The sequence below is a fragment of the Octodon degus genome, unplaced genomic scaffold (assembly GCF_000260255.1).
Source record: "Octodon degus isolate 3935 unplaced genomic scaffold, OctDeg1.0 scaffold00295, whole genome shotgun sequence".
NCBI classification, from domain to species: Eukaryota; Metazoa; Chordata; class Mammalia; order Rodentia; family Octodontidae; genus Octodon; species Octodon degus.
Window position 1 is genome coordinate 989718 of NW_004524871.1, and position 12654 is coordinate 1002371.

The 12654-nt window shown below is 50.4% G+C and overlaps 1 protein-coding gene across 6 annotated transcripts in view; it reads left to right on the plus strand.

The window, feature by feature from the left end:
- Positions 1-12654, plus strand: part of Spire1 (spire type actin nucleation factor 1) — a 101614-nt gene that overhangs the window by 58110 nt on the left and 30850 nt on the right. For all 6 annotated transcript variants that reach the window (XM_023707492.1, XM_012512964.2, XM_023707490.1 and 3 more), the window contains 2 exons: positions 1828-1953; positions 11185-11262. In XM_023707492.1, coding sequence (XP_023563260.1) covers positions 1828-1953; positions 11185-11262 — 204 coding nt within the window. The remainder of the gene's footprint in view (positions 1-1827; positions 1954-11184; positions 11263-12654) is intronic.

The window sequence follows — 12654 nt, forward strand, 5'->3', positions numbered from 1 at the left end:
ATATGGTTATATATGCATTATAACTTTTAATTATGGGGGGAGATTGGTCACTAATACTTCTCAGGTTTTCATCACTTCCCATGTCATTCAGTAACTAAAGGACCCACACCTTGAGACTTTGTTTGACAGTGTTGTGGTTACTTGGGAGAAGTTATCCAGCAAACAGGACTGCTTTGAGAAGTCATTTAGAGCCTACCTCTCTTTATTGTCACCATAAGAATTTGTTGCTGTTACAGTGTAAAGTAATGAATCAAGATCCCAGCAAATAAACTGATGTCAAGGAAAAAAAAAATAAAAAAATAAAGGAAAATGAGGGCTGGGGAGATGGCTCAGTAGAATAAGTGCTTCCCTGGCAAGCACAAGTGCCTGAGTTCAATCCCCAGTTCTGCAAAAAAAGAGTAAGTTTCCAGTAATTGCACTAATGGCAGGTTTTGGAGCATCTGAGCTTTCACTCAAGCCAGGCCCGTAACTGATGCATCATGTGTCAGCCCCATGCTGCCCATGCTTCTGCATCTGTCGCCTGATTAATGCCAGCTAGAGTGAAGGCGAGGTCGGCAGCCCCTGCCTGAGCAGTGAAGTGCTTTATACTCAGGCCTGAGCCTTTCACAGCCATCCGCACTAACAGGCCACGGAGTGCGGGGAGTCGCACTCACGCACTGTGAAATACCTCTTCCCACAAGGCTGGGGATTTACGGGCCTCGCCAGCCAAGGACAGTGAAACTAGAGGTCACCCTGTGGTGTCCACTGCCCTCCACCTTACCCCACTGCTGCCCCGGCTCCCTGCCCCTATTCTGCAATCCTCTCTGCTGAGGTCCCCATGGGGCTGCAGGAGCCAGGCAAGCATTGTAGTCTCCGGCCTCATGGTGATGGTGACTGAGGCTGAGTCCTCCTTCTTGTCACCTGTTTCTTTACGTCGGGACGCAGGGATTCACAGTCACACCGCCTTCCGCTTTGCACACGCAGTGGCATGTATGCATGGCCCATGACAGGGTGATGCCCAGGCATGTATGTGATGTCATCCGAGGCATGTGGCTGGGTGATCACCCAGGTGGTGGTGGGTGATCACCCAGCCTTTGTCCTCAGCAGATGCCGGGCCCTTCTGTGTCCACCTGGACTCCTGCACACCTCCAGTCCCTCCCCCTGGCAGCCCACCCATGCTGTCAGACATCTCCTGGTGGACTTTTGCCACCTAACTCTGTAGACTCCTGATGGCCTGGTGCACTGACGCTGGGGTGACATGAGCTGCCTTGCTGTTCAGTGTGAAAATGCAGAGGTACTGGCTGTGTCTTGTGGGCTTGGGGGTGTTATAGTTTGTCTTGGTGTCCACTAAAAGTCTCATGCAGTTGTGGAGTGGACTTCTGGAATTTATGATTAATTCATGATCTTGTGCTGGGATTATAGGTGTGAGTGCTGCTGAGATTATAGGTGTGAGGGCTACACCTGGCCTGGGGCAGGTAGCCTGAATGCAACATAAGGAAGACAGACTTGTTCTGTGTTGCCATTGTTGCCACTACCCTTCCCTTTTGCTCTTGCTGTTTTGCTGTTTTCTGCCACCATGACTGGCTGCCCTCTGCCATGTGCCACTCTGCCTTGGAGCCAGCTGAGTTTGAACTGAAACCTCCACTAACTGTGAGCTGAATAAGCCTTTCCTTCTTTAATTGTGGATGTTGGGTATTGTGTCCCAGCTCAAACTTGGGATCCTCCTGCCCCAGCTTCTGGGGCGCCAGGATACAGACATGCACCGCCACTCCTGGCTGTGTCTGTTTTTAAGGCACCAAAAATTCCACATTATAACCGCTTCCTTTACTTCATTCACCTCTCCCACAGATGTGTGCCGCTCATCTTCCCGCTGAGTCGGATGCTGCGAAGCATTATCAGGCCGTGTGCCGCGCGCTGTTTGCAGAGACCATGGAACTGCACACGTTCTTGGCCAAGATCAAGAGCGCCAAGGAGGTAGGCGTGCTCTGTGGTGGTGCTGGTGTTGGCATCGCCAGCATTCTGCCCAGTCTGGGGTCACTTGCAAAAGAAGCTGCCTAGGAAAAATTAATCCGGTGTCAGCTGTCAGGGTCCACTTTATAAAGCTACAGTTTTCATAAAGTTTCTCTCTAAGTAGGCCACGTGCACCCAGAACTGGTGGGGCTCCCTTCTGGGGCCCGTACTTCCTGCCCTCCCTGTGCCTCTTCTGTGGTGCCCTTGGGAAGGGCAGGATGCAGGCAGGGGGCCCTCCCACTTCTGGTCGCTCGTCTGGCCAGGCTTCGGTCAGGGAGCTGGCGCTGGCCTTGAGATAGTACAGAATCCCTTTAGCGCTTCCGTTGACTGTTAACAGTGACCAGAGTATCGGATGCTGGCCGAGTTAGAAGGGATGTTGAGGGACCTTCATCCCTCGGCTGCCAGGAGGTCTGGGAGCAGTGGAGAGCAAGGGCTGTGCAGGTGAGAGGAGAGGTTTCTTTTGACAGAAGTGCAGTCTATACAGAGCATTGGGTAAAATTCCAGACCACAGTGAGGGGGACGCAGGTGTCTGTCTCAGCAGGAAAAGACAGATACACCCGGCTGCCAAGGGCGACCAGCTGTCCAGGATGTGGCATCTTGGCTGCCACACGTCATCCACTGTGTGTGTGGAAGAGCCCAGGCCCCATTCCACACCACATGTCCCTTTAGGGAGGTGACTTGTCCTCCCACCACAAGACCCTGGCCGCTGGGCTATGGCAAGGGCTCAGGGCTGCTGAGGGGACCCAGACTCAGACAAAAAGCAAAGGAAAAGTGTTTTGGAAGAACACTGTTGGGGCTGGGGCCAGAGTTGAGCAGCACAGCGCCTGCCTGGCGAGCGCAAGGGCCTGGGTTTGATTCCCAGCACCAAAAAGAAAAACACTGTTTTGAAAAAGAAAATTGGGGGTGGGGTGGGGAGCTGGCTCAGTGGAATAAGCGCTTCCCTGGCAAGCACAAGGGCCTGAGTTCAATCACCTGTTTCGCCAAAAAAAAAAAGAAAAAAATTTTTAAATTAGTAACGCATTTTCATTTTTAAAAAATAAGTTGCAACCCTTACGTTGGCACTGATTCCTTTTTAAAGCCTCTTTGTGTTGGCAAGCAGCATCCTACTGGCATCATTCGCGTGGCCTGCGTCAGGTGGCCCTGTGGACATCATGGGAAGCAGTCCCATATGGCACACATGAGAGCTGAGGTCCGGAATGCGACACAGCTGAGAAGCAGCAGGTCTGGTGTTTGCAGCGAGCACTCAGTACGGACAGTAGTGTCAGAAGTCTCGGTAGAAACAGGAAGGAGCCGCTCACTCTGCAGCCTCGTTGTAGCAAAGCTCTGGGAAGCACGTTCTGGCCAGTGACGCCAGCGAGGAAGGAGTGAGTGCAGCACTTGGCCGTGTGTCGCGAAGCGTCATGTGCTCGCTTTACGGCAGAACTTTGTAGGGCGAGCGAGGAACTACGTCATTCAGGCTGACCTCAGATTCATGGTGATCCTTCTGCTTTGGCCTCCTGAGAGCTGGGATTATAGGTGTACACTGGCACACCCGGCATAGGAGGGACTGGGGATTCTCCCCCCAGCGGGGTGCTCTCGCTGGTGTGCGCTGTGCCCTGCTGGGGCTGGCTGGCAGGAGCTGAGCTGAGCTCCGCGTGTAGTGGCTCAGGTTTTCCTGTGCAGCTCGGCAGGTTGGGTTCCGTTTCTGATTTCCTGGTGGCGCAGTCTCTGCCCTCCTCCTGCGGACTACAGCTTCTTATGGATACCTTCTGTTTATTTATTCTTTCCTTTTGGTACTGGGGATTGAGCTACAATCGAGCTATTGTGCTGAGCTACAGCCCCAGTCCTCCTTAATTTATTTTGAGACGGGGTCCTGCTAGGTTGACTGAGCTGGCCCAGAACTAGGCATCCCCCTGCCTCAACCTCCCCCATAGCAGGGTTAGCGGTGTACACTACACCCCTGATTTCCTGGTGGCTGGTGGCTTAACGTCTTTCAGATTCTGTTCTTGGGCTTCAGTGGGGGGGGTGCTTTGGCAGCCTCCCTTGTCCCAGCACCATCGCCTCCCTTCTGCCAGCTGGCAGCCAGGTGTCCTGTTGGTGTCTGTCCTTTGGTGATGACCTCTGGGCTACAGGTACATCCCCTGACTGTGGGGCCAGGGGTGGCTGAGCAAGATTGCAGGTCCCCCAGGCTTCCAGCCTCATCCCTGGCACTGGGCTGTCCTGTATCCTTCCCAGGGCCCAGGGCCTGGGATTCCTGGCCGTGAGAGGTTCCCTGATAGTCCCTTGGGAGACCGAGCCCTGGGCCTGTGTTGCAGCTCCAACCCTCAACAGCATCAGTCACCAACCCCTGTCCTGCTCCTGTCCATCAGGCTGCCCCTTGCCCCTGCTGTGATTTTTTAGGAAAACTGGAGCAAACTCAAATAAATCCAGCATCTGTGTGCTAAGAGGAGTCAGGCTCTGCTTTCCACCCCTTGAAGACAGCGGCATGGAGGAAGCCTGAGCCTGGCTGCTGTGAGCACAGCGAGGTGCCAGGCCAGGGCGGACTTGGCAGGATGAAGATACCCCTTGCAGGGCCGATGGTGGCAGAGGAGTTTGCTCACACGTGGGGACCTCGTGGGGCCGCTGATGGTGGTGCTGACCTCGATAGCCGATTGTCCTGAGCTCAGTGGTGGAGCTGGCCAGCATGTCCTAGGTTCGATTCCCAGCACAAGAAGGAGGGCAGGAGGGAGAGAGAGAAGAAAAGGGGAGAAGGAGAGGGGGAAAGGGAAAAGAAAAAGAAAAAGAAAGGCAACGCAGTCACTTAATGGCTTAGTGAGACTGTCTCAGCATAAACAATAGAAAAGGCCGGGGCTGCAGCCCGGTGGGAAGGTGCTGGGTCCAGGCCCCTGCCTGACCAAGCCGTGCTTGCTGCGCACCTGTCATGCAGCTTTCATTCTGGCCGCCCTACGCCTTGATCCACTGCACCCCCAGCAGCCACACATGGCCCACCGTTCCTGTGGCACACAGCGACAGGCTGTGTTCTCAGAGGGCTCCCGAGGTCGGCGTGGCAATCAGCACCTCCGTGGGTGCCATGGACCTATTTGGGCATCCAACCCAGGCCAGGGGACTCTGTGACCCAGTAGTGACTTAGCTGAAGCTGTATGAAGGTGCCAGGTGAACCATAGTGGGCTGCAGAGGTGGGTCTCACCCCCTGTGACCCCAGCCAGAGCTGGACTCGTGCGCTTCCTGGTGCCAGCTCCAGGAAGGAGGTGTCGCTGCGAGCAGCTCTGTCCGCTGCAGCCCCGTCTGGTTGGTGCTCCACTGCTGTGGCCCTGCGTACCTCCTGGCAGTCAGAAAGCAGGGGCAGAGGAAGCCGGGACGGAGTGGGACCAGGTGCCCATGACCTCGCACTTACTGCATCTACCCCAAGTGTCAGTCACCTCCAGCAGCCTCAGGATCTGTCCACGGATGGAGGCAGAGCCTGTGACTGTCGCCTTGCACAAGGCTCCGTCTGAGCTTGGGACTAGGACAGTGCAGGTCCACGCGGGGCACTGGGGTTAGAAACCCTGCCCCGAGGGGGGCCCGTGAGGGAAGTGGAGGGCACCCAGGGGGCGCGAAGCCAGCTGGCTCAGGTCCTTTGCCTGCGCACTCTCCAGTTCTTAGGTGTGTGTGTCTCCAGCAGAACCTGGGCTGGCCCTGGCCCTGGTTAGTTCGCAGGGTGTTTCTCACCGTACCTTGGGACAGGCCCTGCAGCATCTCTGCCTTCCTCCTAGCCTCCACCCTCCTGTGAGGTTCTGGCTCTGGGTCCACACTGCCCGCCCCTCCACGCAGACTGAGCACCAGGGCACAAGTACCAGGGATGGGTCTTGGATGGAACAGTGGGCAAGAGGGCCCCAGGGCCCAGGGCCTGGCTCTCCCTGGTGTCCAGACCCAAGGGTTCTCACTTCAGCCAAGGCGAGTTTACGACTCTCATGACTTGTAAACATCTGTGAAACAAGAGGGTACATCTAACTTTTTATTGTAAATTTCTCTTTAAACTGCATGTAAGAGCCAGCGAGCTAGCTCAGCAGACTAAGTGCCTGCTTAGGCAAGCGCAGGGTCCAGGGTTTGATCCCAGCGCCACGTGTGTGCCAGTGCCAGCCCTGTCCCCAGGCATACTGAGCCAGTGACCCAGCCTGGGCGTGGTGGTGCACACCTGTAATCTGAGCGCCGGGAGGCTTGAAAACAGGAGGGTCCTTCCAAGTCCGAGCTGTGCACAAAACATGTAAATCACATGTGTCTCTGTTGGACACTTAGGCCTGTTGTTACATTGTACTTAAAAAGCTATAATTATTTAGTGCTTCTAAACTTCTTAACTTTACTTGAGTTACTCTGCTTTCTTTTAAGCTGATTATTCAGTCGTCCATTTGAATAAACAACTGTAGAGAGCTGATGGAATTTTGATCATTTCAGCAAATGTATTAAGTATCTTTTATTTAAATTTTAGTCCAGGGTCTACAGGGTCTCACTACATAGATCTGACTCGTCGTGATCCACCTATGTTCAGCCTCCCAGGCGCTGGCATTGGAGGGGCACGCCACCACGCTCAGTCTCAGTCACCTCTCGGCACACCCTGGGGGTGGAGCCATCATGGCCCGCTAGGGATCGAACCCCAGCTGCTGCGTCTGCCTAAGCTGGCGCTTTAACCTGCTGAGCTATTTGACCAGCTCTTGTATTAAGTATCTTTAATTTTTAAAAGAATACTTACATGCAAGAGTCATTTTTGAATTACTGGTTGGGTTCATTTATTATTTTCTCTCTGTCCCAACCCTTCATAAGTGTTTGATTGGTACTTCTTGGCCATAGCTCTCTTAAACATGTGACATGGTGGTAATTTTTTTTTTAAAATGTATTTTAGTACAGGATCTACAGGGTCTCACTACGAGATCAGACTCATGGTGACCCGCCTGTTTACAGCCTTTCAAGAGCTGGGATTATAGGCGTGCTCCACCACTCCCAGTCTCAGTTGCTGTCTGTCTCACTGTGCTCCGGGGCAAGGCTGGCCTAGTAGGCCCAGGGATCGAAGCCCTAGTTCCTGAGCCTGCTTGTGAGCACTTTAACCCACTGAGCTATTTGGCCGGCTCTCCTGCATTAACTTCTTGTCCTACCTATTTCAGTTCCCATTTCTACCCATCATCACAGTGAGCAATTTTTATCCTGACTTAAGAATTTTTAGTATTACCTTTTATTATTTAATGTATAATTCTGCACAATACTGGTTGAATTTTAAGAAGCTATAATCATAAAGAATCATAATCATATATTCTTAAACTTTTGAATTTAAATTTGAAAATTAAAAAAGTATAAATTAGATTGTAACAATTTTATGAAAATCTTAATATTGAATTATTCCTTTTTGCTTTCTGTCATACTTAGAAATAAATTGGATTATTTGGTCTTTCATTTACCAGAATTTTTTAAAGTTATTCTATGGAAAGGGACATATGTCCTTCTGTCGATTCTGGTAGCTAAAGCTATCTAAAAGTAGATTAATTATCAAGCCGGGCATGGTGGTGCAAACCTGTAATCCTAGCACTCAGGAGGCTGAGGCAGGAAGATCATTTTGAGTTTGGGGTCAGACTGGGCTACAAAGTGAATCCAAGGCCAGCTTAAACTACACGGTGTAACCCTGTCTCAAAAAATTAAAAAGTAAAAGTGGGTTAACCTAGTATCTTGAATCCCAGACGTGTAGACACTCTCAGTCAAGGGCGCGTCTGCTCGGAAGCTCACCAGAGTCTTATCCCGAGTGCGGGGCAGCCCTAGGGTGGGAGGGTGGCGTCCACCTGCCGCTGGAGTTGCTGTCTTGAGCTGCTGCTCTTTTATCAGACACTGAAACTGGAGTAAGCAGCCGGAGTAGAGCTAAGCACAGCTTGTCGGAGCTTTTCCAGATCATGGCGTCTGCATTTCAGGCTGTATAACCCAGACAACGACCGGGAGCCTTTATGAAGTGACTTGCAGCATGTCAGCTGATCTTGTATAGGAAAGCATAACGGGGTGAAGTCTCGGCGCTGCCTGGGTCTCAGTGCGGGCAGGGCTGCGCGTGCCTTCCTGGGGGAAACGCGTTTGATGCCAGCACTCCCAGAGACACAGCTGTTGCATGAAGCGGGGTGGAAATTGCTCTAGATCCAAGTGGGTTTGTATCCCTCCAAGTGGCGACGGAAAGAACCGACCACCAGAAGTCTGGGTGCAGCTGCTATTGTTGTTTAATTAGATCAGCTCTCAGTTTCTCAGTTGGAACCTTTGAGGTCTCGTCCCTGCCTATGTTTTCTCTGTTTGGTCCGTTTTTTGGTTTTTGGGGTTTTTTTGGTTTTTTTGTTTGTTTAACGTATTTGGTTATTGCAGTGTCTCACTATGCAGCTCAGACTTGTGGTGATCCTCCTGTTGTCAGCCTCTCCAGCACTGGGATTACAGGCATGAGCCACCATGCCCCAACTCTGTCACTGGCTCAGCAATCTCTGGGGGTGGGCCTCAAACCCCGGTCCCTGCACTTGCCAAAGCAGGTGCTTTGTCCACTGAGCTATCTCATTGGCCCTGTGCTTCCTTTTATTTTATTTTTTATTATTATATTTTTTAATGTATTTGGCATAGGGTCTACAGGGTGTTCAGAGTCTCACTTCGTGCAGATCGGACTCATAGTGATCCTCCTGTCTTCAGCCTCTCAAGCGCTGGGATCACGGGGCTGTACCACCACGCCCGGTCTCAGTTGATGTCTGAGCACGTCCTGGGGGCAGGGCTGGCACCGTGCACCAGGGATCAGCACTCACACATGGTGGTGCAGAGTGAGCGTTTCCTGACAGTGGACAGTGGCCCTGGACAAGGCTACAGACCCAGTCTCACTGCCCATAGCAAGGAACTGGGCTTTTTATTTCATTTCATTTTTATTATTTGTTTTACTTTGTCTTTTTATAGATAGAGACTACTCTCTATACAGCTCAGACTGCCCTTGAGCTCACTTTGTACCCCAGGCTGGTCTCAAACTCACAACTATCCTCCTGCCTCAACCTCCTAAGTGCTGGGATTACAGGTGTACACAACCATACCCAGCTGGATTGTCTTTTTTAAAAATGATTGTGTAAATACATTCTGAACTATCCAGAAATTGGGGCTTAGTGACATAGTATCTGCCTAACAAACACAAGGTCCTAAGTTTGATTCCTGGTACAAAAAAAAATCCGGAAATAGTTTCTGTTTTTTCTCTAGAAAGAGAACAAAGAGTATATTATTTATTTACTCTTCTAAAGCTTTATTCATGTTTATTTTTTTATTTTTTCTTCTTTTTGAGACAGGGTCTCTGTGTAACTCAGCCTGGTCTTAAGTTCACTTTGTACCCAGACTGGTATCAAACTTGAAATGATCTTCCTGCCTCAGCTTCCTGAGTGCTGGGATTACAGATGTGTGCCACCATGCCCAGCAATAATGCATTATTACTATTTTTTTGTATTTTAGGACAGTGTCTACAGAGTCTTATTACATAGATCTGACTCGTAGTGATCCACCTGTGTTGTCTCCCAAGAGCTGGGATTATAGGCATGTGCCACCACACCCAGTCTCAATCACCACCTCAGCACACCCCAGGGTGGGGGCTGGCTCAGCACACTGGGGATCAAACCCCGGCTGCTGCGTCTGCCTAAGCAGGCACTTTAATCCACTGAGCTATTTGGCTAACTTTTAATAATGCATAATGTAGACCATCATTTTTTCAAGTGTTCAAAATGATTTCTCTCTCCCCTCCGCTCCCCTCTGCTTCCCTCCTCTCTCTCTCTCTCTCTCAACATTTCTCTACATTATTAAGCACAAAAAGCAAGCTGGACATTGTGGCAAACACCTGTAATCCCAGCACTTACAGGGCAGAGGCAAGAGGACTGCTGTGAGTTTGAGACCAGCCTGAGCTACAAAGTGAGCTTAAGGCCAGCCTAAACTGCATAGTGAGACCCTGTCTCAAAAAGACAGAAAAACAAAACAAAACAACAACAACAAAATAATAAAAAGCAGGTAGCATTATCCTCATGGTACATGTAACTAATAAGAGATGTTGAAAAGCTAAAAGTAAATGATTTAGAAATATTTTACTCTTTCTTATATAACACAAGCTAAGAGTTCATAGGTACACATTAGTTCAGTCTGAGTCCAAGTAGGAAGCAGCTCAGTGCACAGTAAAGCCTACAGGTGTGGAATTACTGAGGGCACGGCTGTCGTCATGTGCGGCTAACAAGCACATAGGTTTTGCAGCCAGAATTTCTGGTGGCTGCAGATGCTGAATTGATGTAATTAGACGCTATCGTCTGCGCTCAGTGTGAGTGTTCTTCTTCCCTTTAGTTTTATGGGGAAGATAAACTTTCAGGTGAAGGGAAATCTCGTCAGCTGCTTGAGAGGACAGAGCCAAGTAAAATGGGGAGAGAGAGTGTGAGGAGAACCTTGTGGTATAAAAGAAGCTTTTACTTTGACAGTGCTTACTAAAAGAAAAATAATACTGGAAGTGAAAAAAGATGTTGTATTAATTAAATTTATTCACTAACCTGAAAGTGGAGATGTGACAGGGCGCCCCAAGGGGTGCTGCAGCCCCATCAAGGCCACGGAGAGTGTGGGCCTCACCCAGAGAACTGGACCGGGATTTCTGTCAGGCTGGGGCAAGGACCAAGGACACAGGATAGCAAAGTCCTGTGTGAGGCCCCTCTGTGAGATTAGCAGGGATTGGATTGGAGTTGGGACGGCGATGCTGTCACCAGTGCTGTGACTGAAGTCAGCCCCAGGCTGTCTCAGTCTGTCCCCAAGATGTAGAATTCAGAGGTGTCTCCTTCAGTGATGTGGTGACAGAAAATGCACCCCACAGTATACCCAGCTTCTTCGCTGCCCAGGCGATAGTTCCTGTTCGAGTTCCTGTTGCTCCTGCCTCTTAGAAATGGCTGCTCACTGTGATGCAAAATGTATAAGCCAGCCCCAGGGAACAAGCTGCTCCGCCTGGTCAGCCCATCGAAACCCCCAAGCCACCTGAGGTCAGGGCTGGTATTCTGGGAGCGATCTCGGGCAGGGCCCAGCCCCGGAGCTAGTCTGCCTCCGAATTCCTGGTGGTGGTTTCGAAGTTGCTGCATGCTGTTGTGATACGTATGTTCACCCTGCAGATCCCCGCTGGGGTTTCCACTCCGGCTCATTTTGAGTAAGAATGTTTTCATGCCTGTTTTCTTTTTGTTTTTCTGGCAGAACCTTAAGAGGATCCAGGAAATGGACCAGAGTGATGAGTCCCGTGCTGACCTGGAAGAACTGAAGAATGCGGACTGGGTAAGGTGCCTCACAAGCACCGTTTGAAAGCGCCACTGCACAGGAACAGGTGGAGGAGTCTGATCAAGGACTTACCCAGTCCTACGGTTTTTTGGTTTGTTTTTGGCTCTGAGGGCCGAACCCAAGGCTTCCAGCTTGCTAGGCGAGTGTTGGACTGCTGAGCTAATTCCCCAGCCCCTCCAGTTCCACATTTAAAGCTTTCTTATTTCATTAGAACCACCCAGTGCCTCTGGGAATCTTGGTATTTTAAGTATTAGCAATTGTAATTATTTTAATATCTTCACACACCCTTGCATGTATGTGAGGTAAAGCTGTTTTCAGAATGAAGTATACAACCAGTGCAGTACATTTGTCTTCCCAAGGGCTGGGAGCTGCATCAGGGACATGTGGGCTTGGGGTGAGAAGTAGTCTCTGCCTGCAGGACCGCAGAGTTGAGGGGGAGACAGATGTGGAGGCCAGGGACACTGTCTCCTGCAGGGGGGTAGGTCCCAGTGACACCAGGAAGCCCTGTCCTCCGAAAAGCCCAGAGCTGCTTGGCATAAGAGCCTCAGGGACAGGGCAGCAACTATAGAAAGTGTCAGATGGGGCTATCCCAGGATGGAGGAGGCATATTGGAGGACTCTGAATTCATAGGCTAGGGTTACTGGACCCAGAATGGTGTTCCGAACCGCAGGAGTTCAGGAATAGGCACAGACTGGAGGCTGCAGGTGGGTTGCTTTGGGCCACGTTAGATTTTAATTGTTCACCACATTCTTTGCTCAGCTCTGTTGAGGGGTAATATGGGTACAGGATGCTGCGTGTGTTAAAATATAGTTTGATACACGAGTCCCTGGGTTCAGCTCCCAGTACCACAAAGAAAAGTAGCACATTTGTAGTCTGATAAGTTTTGACATGTATGTGTACACAATGCACACATACACATACACCAATGGGTATATCACAGTTTATTCATCAATTGATAATAGTTTGATTTGTTTCCTATTTGTAGTATTCTTCATTAATTGGTTTATTTACTGAGATATGTTGATGTCATTTAAGAGTAACATTAAAAAACAAGTTACATTGAATTAGCAGTCTTACCATCTCACAATAATGTTGGCTATTGGTTTACTTACGTATAGGATTCTGATAAGGCTGCCCAAGGTGTATTCATCTTATCTGATAGCATTTTTATCACTTCCTAGTCACCGAGGCCAGAGAAGTGGCACAGGTGTTCCGAAGTTAGCACATGGCTCACGCACGTGTTCAGAAGTTGGTACACGGCTCACACAGGTGTTCAGAAGTTGGTACATGGCTCGCACAGGTGTTCAGAAGTTGGTACACGGCTCGCACAGGTGTTCAGAAGTTGGTACGCGGCTCACACAGGTGTTCAGAAGTTGGTACACGGCTTGC